Below are 15,114 nucleotides of genomic sequence, written 5' to 3' on the forward strand. Positions count from 1 at the left end.
GCTGTGAGTCATTTGTGAGGGCCAGAAGAAAATGTCATTCCCTGGATTAGTTGATCTTGGAGTCTAGTACTCTCAGACACATGTCAGAAGCACTTGAAAGTCTCTGGAGGATTTGTTTCTTAGGCTTCAAAATTTTTATGTAAAGAGTTAATTAAAGGGGCTGGCCCTGTGGCTGAGTGGTTAAGTTCATGTGCTCCACTTCAGCATCCCAGGGTTTCGCTGGTTTGGCTCCTGGGTGCTGACATGGCATCGCTCATCAGGCCATGCTGAGGCAGTGTCCCACATGCCACAACTGGAGGGCCCCACAACTAAAAATACACAACTATGTACCAGGTGGCTTTGGGGAGAAAAAAGGAAAAGTAAAATCTTAAAAAAAAAAAATTAATTAAATACCATGTCCATGTCCATCATATAATTGAAGATGGACCAGCCTTATAAGGAAACTGGACAACATGAATGAGAATCAGGGAGAAATAATAAGAAAAACAGACCCATCAGAGGGTCATTTATTATAATTATTAGACAAAAACTTTAAATAACAATGTTTATTGTGTTCTTGGGGGATAAGAGACAAGGTTGAATATTTTAGCAGAGAACTGGAAACTATAAAAATTGAAATCACATATTTGAAAAACTAAATAGAATTCTCAAGTGGAAAAATATAATAACATTAAAAACTAAATAAATGGGTTTAGTAACAATTTAAACTCCAAAGAAGACAGAACTCATGATCTTGGAAATAGATCAGAAGAAAATATACTGAAAAATGGAAACAGAAAGAAATAAAAAGTGTAAGAGAAGTTCTACATTAGTTGAACCCCAGAGAGAGGGCTAAAGCAATATTTGGAGAGAGATTTGCTGAGAGTTTTCCAAAATCGATGAAAAACACCAATTCAGAGATTTAAGAAGTCCAACCCAAGGAGAATAAAAAAAGGAACCTGCATTGGAGTGAATTGGCTGAAAAATAAAATCAAAAAAACTTAAATGCAGCCAGAAAAGAAAAGTCACATTACTTTCAAAGGAGCAGTAGAAAGTCCTATAGCTGACTTCTCAACAAAAAAGGAAACCATAAGACCACATAGAATGCTGAAGAAAATAACAGCCAATCAAGCATTATATACCCAGTACAATATCCTTCAAGACTGAAGTTGAATAGATATTTATAAACAAAAACCTGAGAGAATTCATTTATCAGATTATCATTAAAAAATACTGAAGGATATGCTTCAGATAGAAGAAAAATGATTCTGATGGAAGGTTAGAAATGAAGACAGGGATGAAGAGCAACAAAAATGGTAAATAAACCTAAATGAATATTGACTCTGTAAGGTGAAAATAAAAAACTTACAGGACTAGATAACAGTAGCATGTAAGTCTGGATGAAGGGAGTGAAGTTAGTTTTCCAAGGTCATTGCATTTCTCTGAAGAGGGGTAATGTACCATTTAACATTAGACTTTGATAAATCAAATATGTACATTGTGAACTCTAGAGCAGTGCTGTCTAATAGAAATAAAATGCAAGCCACAAATGTAACTGCAAATCTTCTAAGCCAAATAAAGAAAATAAAAAGAAGTAATTTAATTTTAATAATACATTTTATTTATACCTTCTATCCCACAAATGAAAAAACAAAATAGAATAATGAAAATAATTAGTCTAGAAGAAGGTAAGAAAGATGAGAAAAAGGAGCATAGAACCAGCAGGACAAATAGAAAACACAAAGCAGGATGGTAGCTTTAAACTCCAATATATCAGGAAGTATAACATATGAAACTAAATTAAGTGCTCCAGGGAAAAAACAAATACTGGTGTATTGTATGAAGTCACAGTCAGCTACATGCAGTTAGAAACACATCTAAAATGCAAAAATGTCTAAAAGTTGAAAGTGAAAGGATTGAAAAATATATTCCATGCAAATATCAATCCAAAAAAAGTTGGTATAGTTGTATGAACATCATAATAAGTTCTAAACCAGTAAACATTATCTGAGATAAAGAGAGATGCCTCATAATGAAAAATTCAATGAATCAAGAAAATATAAAGATTTGATTTGTTACCACCTCTTTTATAATTTTTCCTGAGTTACAACATTCCATCAGAATTCATTTTCTCCCCTCTGAGCTTCTGTAGAATTGTGTGACTTTATAATGAAACTTAATAATGTACCCTAGTCATCTGCATCTGTTATACAGAGTTGTAGGCCCCTAAAGAGCAAAGATAGTTTTATTCATTTTTGTATTACTCCTGGTGCATAAAAAATTCTTCAATAGGGGTCTAATGAATAGCTGAATTACATTGAACCAGTTCCTCAATAAAAGTTTATACATTAAAAAAAAATTTGATTTGTACTTAATATCATAGCCAGAAAATATGTCAAGGAAAAACTGCTAGACCTACAAGAAGATATTAAAAAAACTCCAATTATAGTGGTAAATTTTGCAATTCCTCTTTCTGTAACAAGAATCTGACCAAAAAACCCAGTAAGGATATAAAAGACAGGAACAACACAACAAACCAGATCTAGTAAATTTATGTGAAATGGTACATACAACAACTTCAGGATACATGCTCTTTCAAAGATATGGAAAGCATTTACAAAAACTGACTAGACTTGATCATAAGGCAAATGAATCTGAACATATTTCAGAGGATTGAAATTATGCTGAGTTTGTTCTCAGATCACAATGTAATTAAGCTAGAAATTATTAATAAAGAGATAAAGATTGTGGTCGGCCCCATGGCATAGTAGTTAAAGTTCAGTGCACTCCACTTTGGTGACCCAGGTTCGCAGTTTCGGATCCAGGGTGCAGACCTACACCACTCATCACTCATGCTGTGGTGGCGACCCACATACAAAATAGAGGAAGATTGGCACAGATGTTAGCTCAGGGCCAGTCCTCCTCAGCAAAATAAATAATAAATAAATAAATAAATAAAGATGTATCAGGAAAAAGATTGAAAAATCATCTAACAATCCATTTCAAGAAATTAGAAAAAGAACAACTTAATTTGCTTAATTTCCCAATTTGAGTGTATTTTATCCAAATAAATATAAGGAGATAATGAAAGAGCAAGAGTTACCAAATTGGAAAAACAAACGTTAAGTAGCAACATGCGAAAACTTTGTTCTTTAAAAAGATGCATAAGATTAATAAACCTCTGACTGATAAAAAGAAAAAGAGGAAACATAGATAATAAATATGGATGAAAAGCGGGGCATCTCTGTAAATTCTAATATCATTAATAAATTATTAAAGGCTATTGTGAACAAAATGTATGCCAATAAACGACAATTTAAATAATGACAGAGTCCTAGAAAAATTCAGTTTGTCAAAATGAACACAAAAAGGAATTAGAAAACATAACTGTTCTTGGCATTATTTAAAGGCAGTATATCCATAATGAAAATGTTCACTCAAAAGAAACTCCAGGGTTAGATAGTTTTACAAGTGTATTATTCGAAATGTTTAGGAACAGTAACACCAAAACCTTTCCAATTGCATTTACCTGATGATAAAACATTTGAGTTTGCAACCCTTGCCTAAGGTAATTCCTGTTGCATTTTAATTATCAGGTTTTGGTAACTGTTGATATTATTAAGGTTTTGAATCTCTCCGCCCATTTCATCCATCCCCCACCTATCATCTCTGGCAACCACCAGTGTGTTCCCTTATCTCTGACCTTGGTTTTGGTTTTTTTTTTTGGATTCCTCATGTTAGCAAGATCCTATGGTATTTGTCTTTGTCTGTCTGACTTATTTTACTTAGTGCAGTGCTCTCAAAGTCCATCCATGTTGTTGCAAATGGCAAGATTTCATTTTTTTATGGCCGTATAATTTTCCATTGTATATATACTACATTTTCTTTATCCATTCATCCATTGATGGACATTTGGGTGGTGTTCATATCTTGGCTATTGTAACACTGTAGTGAACATGGGGGTGCATATATCTTTTCTAGTTAGTATTTTTGTTTTCTTTGGATAAATACCCAGAAGTGGAATTGCTGGATCATATGGCAGTTTTATTTTTAATTATTTTTGTTGTGTGTGGGGAAGCTTGGCCCTAAGCTAACATCTGTGCCAATCTTCCTGTATTTTATGTGCGATGCCGCCACAGCGTGGCTTGGTCAGTGGTGCTAGGTCTGAGCCCTGGATCTGAGCCTGCAAACCTGGGCTGTGGAAGCAAAGTGCGCGAATTTAACCGCTCCACCACCATGCCGGCCCCCTATTTTTAACTTTTTGAGTAACCTCCATACTGTTTTCCATAGTGGCTGCATCACTTTGCATTCCCACCAACAGTGCGCAAGGGTTCCCTTTTCTCCACATCCTCACCAGCATTTGTTATCGCATGTCCTTTTGATAATAGCCATTCTAACAGGTGTGAGGTGATATCTCATTGTCGTTTTAGTTTGCATTTGTCTGATGATTAGTGATGTCGAGCATCTTTTGATGTACCTCTTGGCCATCTGTATGTCTTCTTTGGAAATATATCTATTCTGATCCTCTGCCCATCTTTTAATTGGATTGCTTGTTTTTTTTCTATTTAGTTATGTGAGTTCTTTATATATTTTGGATATTAAGCTTTTGTAAGATATATTATTTGCAAATACTTTCTCCCGTTCTGTAGGTTGCCTTTTCATTTTGTTGATGGTTTCCTTTGCTGTGCAGAAGCTTTTAGTTTGATGTAGTCCCACTTGTTTATTTTTGCTTTTGGTGTCAGATTCAAAAATCATTGACAAGACTGATATCTAGGAGCCTATGTTTTCTTCTAAGACTTTTATGGTTTCTGGTCTTATGTTCAAGTCTTTAATCCATTTTGAGTTAATTTTTGTGTATAGTGTAAGAGACTGGTCCAGTTTCATTCTTTTTTGTGTGGCTGTCCGTTTTCCCAACACCATTTAGTGAAGAGACTGTCATTTCCCTGTTGTATATTCTTGGCTCCGTTTTCATAAATTAATTGATGATATATACATGGGTTTATTTCTGAGCTCTCTATTCTATTCCATTTATTTATATTTTTATGCCAATACCGTACTGTTCTGATTACTATAGCTTTGTAATACAATTTGAAATCAGGAAGTGTGATGCCTCCGTCTTTGTTCTTTCTCAAGATTGCTTTGGCTACTTGAGGTCTTACAAGTGGATTTCTTTTACCTTGTATTAAGCTGAAGACTTTGAAGGCACTGAATAGTGTATTAACCTGACCCACAGATGGTTCCAAATCTGATATCAGTGGATGACTAAGTTTAAAATTGTTCTTAAGCATTTTCATGTAGTGTTTGACCTAAACATGGTGTTAGTCAATAGTAGAAAAATTGTGCCTTACTGAGATTTCCTTATCCAGAAAAGTCAGTTGAAAGTCCCTAACCTTATAGTATTTTTTTTTGTGTGTATGTTGGGGGGGAAATAGAAAAATCACTGATGTAGTTTTGTTTTTTAGAGTTTTTCTTTTGTTTCTTTATGAAGTAGGTTTATGATCTCAACATGAGAAGATAGAGAAATCATTTTACTAACTTCATATTTTTATATATTTGCAGTGAAAAATACTTTCCTTCACTGCATGTTCCGTATTGAACTAGCAGTCAACAATGCTTTTCTAAAACCAAAATACTTTTTTCATTTGCCTTGTCATTTTTATTCTTACCCATGTAAATTTTTTTTAACATTATGACATAATATTTTGAGAAGATAGCTCACTGAAAGGTGTGAAATTTGGGGAAGATCGAAGTCTGTCTTTTTGGAAAATAGCTTATGCTGATAACTTGGCAACTATTGAAACTTCTTAAGTAGTATTGTGAGCATAGCCTCTTTTCTGGGGACATGCTTCAATGTATGATTATTATCAGTGTATTATAGTGGTTTCCGTATTTTAATTAGGATGAGTTCTGAGGTGTGAAAACCAGGGAGTATATTGCTTAGTCACTAATGGAAATTTGTCCTTCAGATTGTTATTTCTGAAAAACATAATGTGAATTATGTCCGCAAATCTGCTTTTTTTTTGATTCCTAATGGTTAACACCAAGAGATTTACTGTAATCCAGGATTTTTTTGGTAAAATTACTTACAGAGAAAATTTAAACTTAGTGAATTTATTTGTCTTCAAAATTTTGCACAAAATATCATTTTGCTCTCTGCCAACAATTCCGGTTCTATTCTGCCTATTGAGCAAAAGATGTGTGCATGTATGTTTTAATCATCTTGGCAGGTTTTGTCAAACTAAGAGTTTGGGGTAGATCTTACACAAATTTCTTAGAAAAAGTAATCATCTTATTTTATCCTGTATATTATTTCTTGATAAGTGTGTAGCTCATTTTATTGCAAAAATTGTTCATATGGTGACTTCTGTAAAAATGCTAATATCTGAAAAACAGTATACATAAATTTTATTTAGTAATTTTACTTTCAAATAGTACTATAGGTTTGCTTTCTTTTCTAATAAGAGGTTTATAGGCTATAAATGTGGCTTGGGGTATCATTTTGAAGTTAAATTAATCCTTCTATAACATTAGCTGTAGGATATAGTCCAAACTCATTAGCACAGCCTACAGATCCTCATTAATTTGTCTTTTGCTCATCTGTCCAATTTCATTATTTGCTGTTGTCCTACAAGCTAAACTTTACCCCCACTAGTCATAAGCATTTTTGTTTGTTTGTTTCCCAAGTATAAATTGTTCTTACATTTGATGTAATTCAGGGGAGTTTTTTTTTTTTTAATAATATATATATTTTTTTAAAGATTTAACTTTTTCCTTTTTTCTCCCCAAACCCCCTGGTACATAGTTGTATATTCTTCCTTGTGGGTCCTTCTAGTTGTGGCATGTGGGATGCTGCCTCACCGTGGTTTGATGAGTGGTGCCATGTCTGTGCCCAGGATTCGAACCAATGAAACCCTGGGCCGCCTGCAGCGGAGCGTGTGAACTTAACCACTTGGCCACGGGGCCAGCCCCGGGGGGAGTTTTTTTTTTAACATGAAATACTAGTCAGCTTTACTTTGTTTGACTACAGATTTCTAACCCATTCTTCAAGACTCATTTCAGTGTGATCTGTCTTCAATATTTAACTCTCTGCACAGGCAAAATGAGGTGTTCTGCCTTGTGTGCCCTTCTGTACTATCTGTACTCCCTGCTATTCTGATAAATAATAATAACAATTATTTATTTTCACCTCAGTCTCCAGCAGAAGACTTCTGAACAATTTGAGGACTGGTATTGAGTCTTATTGATATTTATCCTTAAGGATCAGTCCATAGTAGGTGTTTAAATTGTTTGTTGAATGAATGAAGAATGATATGATAGAGAAGTTAACAGCACAGGAATCTGTGAAGTCTGTTTGGAGAAGAAATCCCAAAAGCAAACTGGGTATCTTTTTCTTTGCGGGGGTGGGGAGGCGTAGGATACATTGTGTTTAGAAACCATGGCATCCTCTGACTTTGAATTTGCTGTATAAGCAGGATCATTTGCATTCACGTTATTTTTGCTTAAAATCTATCAGTGAAATTTCTAAAGGAGCTAAAACCACTTTTGAATAAGTTTTCCTATGTTTTCCACTAATTTAATTTTTTTCTATTTTAGGAAACACTCCTTTACATCTTGCTGTGATGTTAGGAAATAAAGGTTAGTAAATTTTTTTTTGTTGTTTAACTTCACGAATGTATTGTCTGCTTAAAAATTTTAAGATGAATTTTGTCTTTTGAGTTTTTAAAAATTGACCTTTTTTTTAATTTTCTAACTGAGCTTAGGATTCAGTATATTAAAAATAACAAATATTTTCTGATTTCCATAGCACTTTTTTCAAAGAGATAATGGAAATCCTGTACTAACCTTTGTGTCTTTTGAAACTGTTTCTTTTCCTCACTTGGTTATTTTATCAGGCAAGTATTTATAATTTCAGGAGACTCTTATTTCCAAATATTAAAGTTTATTAATTATTGTAATACTTTTAATATTCAAAGAATTTTATAAGATTCTTTAATATGGGCTATTTTGAATATCTAAACTCATAAGTCTAGCTTTTTGTATGGTAGATTGTAACAATGTGGTACTTTTTTTTCCTTTAATTTAAAAAGAAGCAACTCATAGACAGGTGATGTAAAGGATCTACTTTTTAAGGCTATCCCTAGATGCAATAAAATCTTAGTTATGTGGATTCCTGGTAATCCTGGAAGTGAAGATTCCAGACAGCTGATTGGCAACTTTTTAAGCCTCTAGACTTTAAATTTTAGATGTGTTTGATAAAAATATTTTAAAAACGTATACTCCTGAATTTTTAAACAGGCTAATGAATTTTTGTTAATACTTTTCTTTCTGATCATCTGGAAGTATGATTATGTACATCCGTTATTGTCATATAGTGTAATGTAGCTGTTTGTATAAACATTTGATCTGAATGGTTAAGTGAAGCATATGATCTGCATGATAATTTAATTTTGATTTTAATTCTGTATAAATTGGTGACTCAAATCTTTCTTTGTTTAGTTATGCTATTTTTTTCCTTCTTGTAAGGAACACACTCAAATAACCTCTAAATAAAGAGAGATTTATTAAGAACCTACACTGTAGAAACTCAAGATATGGGGACAAACTGCATCTCAGGAAGAGCAGTAACCAAGACAATTTGGGGGATCAGCCATTCTCCTTCTTTCCTTCCCTTCTCCTTCCCACTTTCCCTCCCTCCGTCTATCTGTCTGTCTGTCTATCTATCTATCTATCTATCTGTCATCTGTTTATCTCTTATGGTGTGTCTGCTGTTCTTTATATATATGTAATGTTCTCCCATTTCTTGATTGATTTTTCTCTGTTTACTGAAATTGAGCATGACCCCAAATAACTGTTCTAGGGTCCTAAATCTTCATGACTTTTGGTTTGAGTCATCACCACCAGCTAGTTGAGTTTCTTAGGTTCCTAGATTTCTGAGCAAAAAGTTTGATTGGTCTAGTTCGTCTCAAGCCAAGCCACAGTGATGAGTGACTGGCGAGCTCATGAATTATCTTTGGGATGCGTATTTACTTCTGTGAAATTATCTTTAGCCAGGGTGGCTTGGGGTGAGAGCTGGCAGTAGGAGAGGGAATCAGGTATACAGAGGAAGAATGTTTAGTTCAGCAGGACTATGGATAGGGCAAGCCATGATAGTTGTCTCTAGTTTAGTTACCTTGGTGAAAATATATCAGATGTAGCTGGCTAAATTTGACCAATAAAAACTTATGCTTTTTGTCAAAGAACATTGGATCAGAACTTTAGAAAATAACTGAAATGTATCGATCATTTACAATGTGCTAGATGCTTTTTTTAGTGCTTTATACATATATACTCATTTAACACAGCAACCATGTAATGAAGATATGATTATCCCCATTTTACAGATGAAAAAGGCTCTGAGAAGTTAAGCAATTTTCCTAGAGTACAGTAGCAGAGTTTTACTTGAGTTTAGAGTATCTGGCTCTGTCGCCTGGATTCCTAACCATTATGCTGAACTGCCTTGCTCTCTTTTCACTGAGAACCATTCAAAAAGGTTATGGTCTATATCAAAGTTAGCTATCATGCAGTATGGTTCCCTCCTGTTTTCATGGCAGACATTGTTAATTTGATGCCAAGTCTGATTGCTGTTTTAAATTTAGCACTTTAATAGTAAATATGGATTTACAGGATTTGAATATGAGATGAAATATATCTACCATCCCAAGTCTAGGTGTTCTAATTTTAATTGGAGGTGTTGTGTATTGTTATGCTTCATCACAGGCTTATATCAGCTTGTCCAAAATGTGTTTCACAGAACATTAGTTTCATGGGACATTGATAAGTATTTAGAGGAAAATAGTTTCCTTTTTCCAGGTCACATAGATTTGGAGAATAGGGAGTTAATACATATTAAGCAGTTTTCTTTATTGTGCACCTTCTTAGAACTTCCATATGCTAATATGCATGGTGACCTTCTGAGCTGGGACAAGGGTTGGATATAGAGTTACTGTTCCCCACAGTTATTTGGTGTTTGCTCTTTTTTCACAAGTATCTTGAGAGACTAGAGTTCTGTGGAACATATTTTGGGAAACACTTGGTTAGATGATTCAGAATCTGCAAATAATGTCAATATTTGCTCTTTCTGAGTCTTTTTCATGTAGAGTAGGTACAGCCATTAATATACTGATGCATTTCCATTTTTCCAGTTGTTTACTCTGTTTTGCTTTTTTCTTTATGGCCTTTTAATATTTTTGATGTTTGGTTGCACAAGAGTGAGATTAAAATGTGTAGTGGAATATAAAACATCTACTTAATTCTGTAAATTAATTTTACATTATACCATTGTTCAGTCCGTGCCTCTCTATTCTCTTTTATCTCCTCCTTTAGAGACATACTATACCTTTAGTAATTTTATTGTAGAAGTGCACTTTCTGTGTGTATACTTGTTTGTAAACATAGTAAAAATTCCCAGGGCATTCAAATAATATTTGTAGATTGAGTTAAAGAGAGATACCCTAGGACTTTCACACTTTTATTTACTTCTTTTCTCTAACTCATCTTAACCTACTGAATAACCTTATTTTTTTACTTTTGAAGTCTGATTTTTTTCTGAATTTCTGGATCCATTGACCATCTTGGCCATGTTGGCTGGGAAGTTTTTGGACTATGGATTTGAGTTGAAATGGAAAAGAAGATTATACTTAAAAAACGTTCAGGAATCTTTAGGAGATGAAATGGAAAACTAGTCTTTAATTCTTATCCTTTTAGTAAGACATCAGAGAAAGGTTCTTCAGACCAGTTGCTGAACCTTTTAATTTATTCTTGGTCTTTTCTAGATCTACAAGTTTTTATTTTTCCCACGAAATAACTCTAGGATTAGTAAGATTTTTCACTTTCATAAAGGTCTCTCTGGATGTTCTGTTTTGTTCCCAACTGTCCTGTTTATCCCATCCACTCTCTTTACCTTTTATCACTTTTATAGCTCTTGCTTATTTGTATGTGATTTCTGTTTCTCATGATTTCATTTTGTCCAGACTCTTCAAGTCCTAACTTCTTTGTGGCACATTTATACATTCTTTAAGCCTTCGTGCCTGGTTGTTAACTCCGTGGTTTTTTTATTATTCATTATTGAAATCACTGAGAGAAGGCATTTGATTGATCTGGTTCTTTTTTTTTTTTTTAACACATATGAAAATATGTCATAGGTCATTGGCATATCTATGATAATCTGACTTTTTGTTGGTTGCTCATTTCTACATCAGTTGAGTTGTGATTGGTGAGTGAAAGATTCAGCAGAGTCTGTGGATTAGAAAACAGTTGACATGTCTAGCATGTATATAAATTATACCAATCCTATACCTTAGTTTACACAATTGTGATATTGCTTTTGATACTGTTGTGCAATGTGTTTTTTATTTTTGTTTTTTTGGGTTTTTTGCTGAAGAAGATTCACCCTGAGCTAAGATCTGTTGCCAGTCTTGCTCTTCTTTTTGTTTGAGGAAGAGTAACACTGAACTAACGTCTGTGCCAGTCTTCCTCTATTTTGTATTTGGGTTGCCACCAAAGCATGGCTGCCGATGAGTCCTGTAGGTCTGTGCCCTGGAACTGAACCTGGGCCAGTGAAGCAGAACACACCAAACTTAACCACTACACCATGGGACTGGCACTGCAACTTGCTTTTTAACATTTTAAATTAAAATGTTTTCTTTAATGATTTTTAGATTATTAATGCATGCTTGTTGAAACAATTGAAATAACACAGTACAAACATGTATAAAAGCGTCATCTGTCCTACTTCTTTTTCTGATATAATTAACATTAATAGCCTAGTGGGTATCCTTGGACACCTTCCTCCTTACTTATAACACAGGGCCTTAGTTTGTTTTTACTGATGTTGAGGACTACGTACAGTACTTTGCCATATTTTTCTTTTCACCTGAAAGTTTATCGTGAAATACTTTTGCAAGTCTGTAGATACATATCCATGTTTATGTTACCCTAACTTCTTTCTGTATGTATACATACACACATATTTACATAAAACCCCATGGTAGGTTTCTTGAGGGGAGGGTGCAATATGTTTTTCTTTCTTTCTTTCTTTCTTTTTTTAAGATTTTATTCTTTTCCTTTTTCTCCCCCAAAGCCCCCCGGTACATAGTTGTATATTCTTCGTTGTGGGTCCTTCTAGTTGTGGCATGTGGGACGCTGCCTCAGCGTGGTTTGATGAGCAGTGCATGTTCGCGCCCAGGATTTGAACCAACGAAACAACTGGGCTGCCTGCAGTGGAGTGCACGAACTTAACCACTCGGTCACGGGGTCAGCCCCTTTCTTTTTTTTTTAAATTCTTTTTAGCTGATCTCTCTGTCATCTTCTCTCCTTATTAACCCCTTCTCCCGATAAACATGGTAACCCATGTTAATAACCTCCTGGATATTCTTCCATACTTTTCTCCATGCTTATTATTATAGTATACAGATATGTGTATATGTATCTAAACACACACTCATCTATGTAGTTTTTTAGTTCTTCTTAAAAAATGAGATCATAATACACTTCTATGTTGAGCAGATATATTATATCATTTTGCAGTACAATGTGGACATCCATTAAGTCTATTGAGATGGCTTAAATTCATTCCTTTTTTTTTAAATTGATTTTTTCATTCTTTTTTTTCTTTCAGCACTTTATTATGAAAAGTTTGAAAGTTTCAAATATAGGAAAACTGAAAGATTGTCACAATCAATATTCAAAAACTCTCCACCTAGGTTCAATAATTGTTAACATTTTATCATATTTGCTTTATCTTTATCTTAGCGTTTTACATATATTTTTTATGTACCATTTGAAAATTAGAAATAGATGTTGTGACATTTTACCACCAAATACTTCAGCATGCATCTCCAAGAATAAGGACATTCTCCTTCTTAACCACAATATGATTATCACACCTAAGAAAATTAATAATATTGTTATAATAGCTGATATCTAATCCATATTTAATTTTTTCCAGGTGTTCCAAAAATATTTTTTATATGTCTTTCATATATAACCAAGACCCAATTGAGGTTCACTGATTTATTTTGGTTGTCATGTCTCTTTATTATAACTTAGAAAAGTTTGCCCACCTTTTTTTCGTTCCTTTGTACCTGACTTTTTTTATTTTTATTGTTATTTTTTTTTTTTGAGGAAGATTAGCCCTGAGCTAACTCCTGCCAATCCTCCTCTTTTTGCTGAGGAAGACTGGCCCTAAGCTAACATCCATGCCCATCTTCCTCTACTTTATATGTGGGATGCCTACCACAGCATGGCGTACCAAGTTGTGCCATGTCTGCACCCGGGATCCGAACCGGCGAACCCCAGGCTGCCAAAGCAGAACGTGCGAACTTAACTGCTGCGCCACCAGGCTGGCCCCTGTACCTGACTTTTTGAAGAGTCTTGCCCAGTTAACTTGTAGAATGTCCCTCATCTTGGATTTGCCTGATTATTTTCTCATGATGTCATTTAACTTGTTCCTTATCCTCTGTCTTTTCTGTGAGTTGAAAATTACCTATAGATGCTTGATCAGATTCAGGTTAAACATTTCTGGAAAGAATACTGCATAGGTGATGTTATGAACTTTATATTGCATTACATTAGGAAGTACAATGTTAAGTTACCCCAGTATTAATGCTGCTAAGTTTGATGACTTGTTTAAGATGATGATCTCCATGTATCTCCACTGTAAAGGAACATTTTTCTCTTTATAATTAGTAAGTAATCTTGGGATGATCCTTTGCGTTCATGTGAATATTCTCTTTTGCAGCACATAGCCTTTTACCTGTCGGCTTTAGCATTCATTGAGGACCTTTGCCTAAATCAGTTATTACATTGGGGTGGTACTATGCTGATTTTCTAATTTTATCCTTCTATATTTCTTCTGTCATTCTTCTACGTCTACATTCTTCTCCATTTCTTAACTGGTTTTCTTCTGTAAAAAAGAAATCATTGCCCTCTTTTATTTTTGGATTGTCATCATGGGCGTATCTATTATTTTTTGTTTAATGTGTTATAGCTAGTCATTATTCTTTCTGATGCTCAGTTTCCCATGTTTGGCCATGGCTGACCATTTAAACTGGCTCCTTTATCTTTTTAATATGACTCTTTTCTTAAAAAATGGTTGCATATTACTCCAGTGATGTAGATGTATCATTCTTTAGTCAGTCATTCCCTTATGAAGGATATCCGCGTAGTTTCCAGTATATTTGCCATTATTAAACAATGCTAAAATAAACATTCTTGTACATATATTTTTATATGCTGCCAGCAGACTTTCTTAAACACCTCTGTGAAACTTCTTCTGTATTTATTTTACTTTATTCTGAAAATTTCCTGCTAGTGTAGGTAGATATTCCTTCTATTACTAGAAATAGTGCTAAAGAAGGGCCATCCTTCCTCGACCTCAGCTCACCTGCATTACACTGTCATAACACCCTTATTTCCTTCAGAGCACTTACCAGCATTATCTGATTTTTTTTTACTTATTAGTTTACTTATTATCTTCTAACAAAGGATGTAAGCTCTCTGATAGCAATACCTTAACTTTCTTCTTACTGCTTATTTCTAAGTACTACATAGTATAAATGTAGTAAGATTATATCTTATTACATTTCTAAGTACCAGGATCTAGTACTTAGAAATGGCATATAATAAGCACTTGGTCAATATTTGGTGAATGATTGAATGAATGATGAGTCTCAGTTTTGAATATTTTTTGCCTGTTAATATATTTTTTATTTTGAATTTAAAAAAAAATTTCCTTAAGGGGCCAGCCCAGTGGTGCAGAGGTTAAGTTCGCACGTTCTGCTTCGGCAGCCCAGGGTTCACTGTTTTGGATCTTGGGGGCAGACCCAGGCACTGCTTGTCAAGCCATGCTGTAGCAGGCGTCCCACATATAAAGAAGAGGAAGATGGGCACAGATGTTAGCTCAGGGCCAGTCTTCCTCAGCAAAAAAGAAGAAGATTGGCAGCAGCTCAGGGCTAATCTTCCTTAAAAAAAAAAAGAAAAAAGAAAAAATATTTCCTCAACTTATAGAAGGGTCTATACCTTAGACTTCTTTCAGTTACTAGAAAGACTGTCCAGATTTTTCCTTGTAATCGTAAACAGGTTTTTGACCCTTTTGGG

The 15,114-nt window shown here is 34.3% G+C and overlaps 1 protein-coding gene across 4 annotated transcripts in view; it reads left to right on the forward strand.

Annotated features, from left to right (window-relative positions):
• Positions 1-15,114, forward strand: part of ANKRD13C (ankyrin repeat domain 13C) — an 87,670-nt gene that overhangs the window by 17,197 nt on the left and 55,359 nt on the right. For all 4 annotated transcript variants that reach the window (XM_014740054.3, XM_023641860.2, XM_023641861.2 and 1 more), the window contains exon 2: positions 7,573-7,614. In XM_014740054.3, the coding sequence (XP_014595540.1) occupies positions 7,573-7,614 (42 nt within the window). The remainder of the gene's footprint in view (positions 1-7,572; positions 7,615-15,114) is intronic.

The sequence above is a fragment of the Equus caballus genome, chromosome 5, assembly GCF_041296265.1.
Source record: "Equus caballus isolate H_3958 breed thoroughbred chromosome 5, TB-T2T, whole genome shotgun sequence".
Lineage (NCBI taxonomy): Eukaryota > Metazoa > Chordata > Mammalia > Perissodactyla > Equidae > Equus > Equus caballus.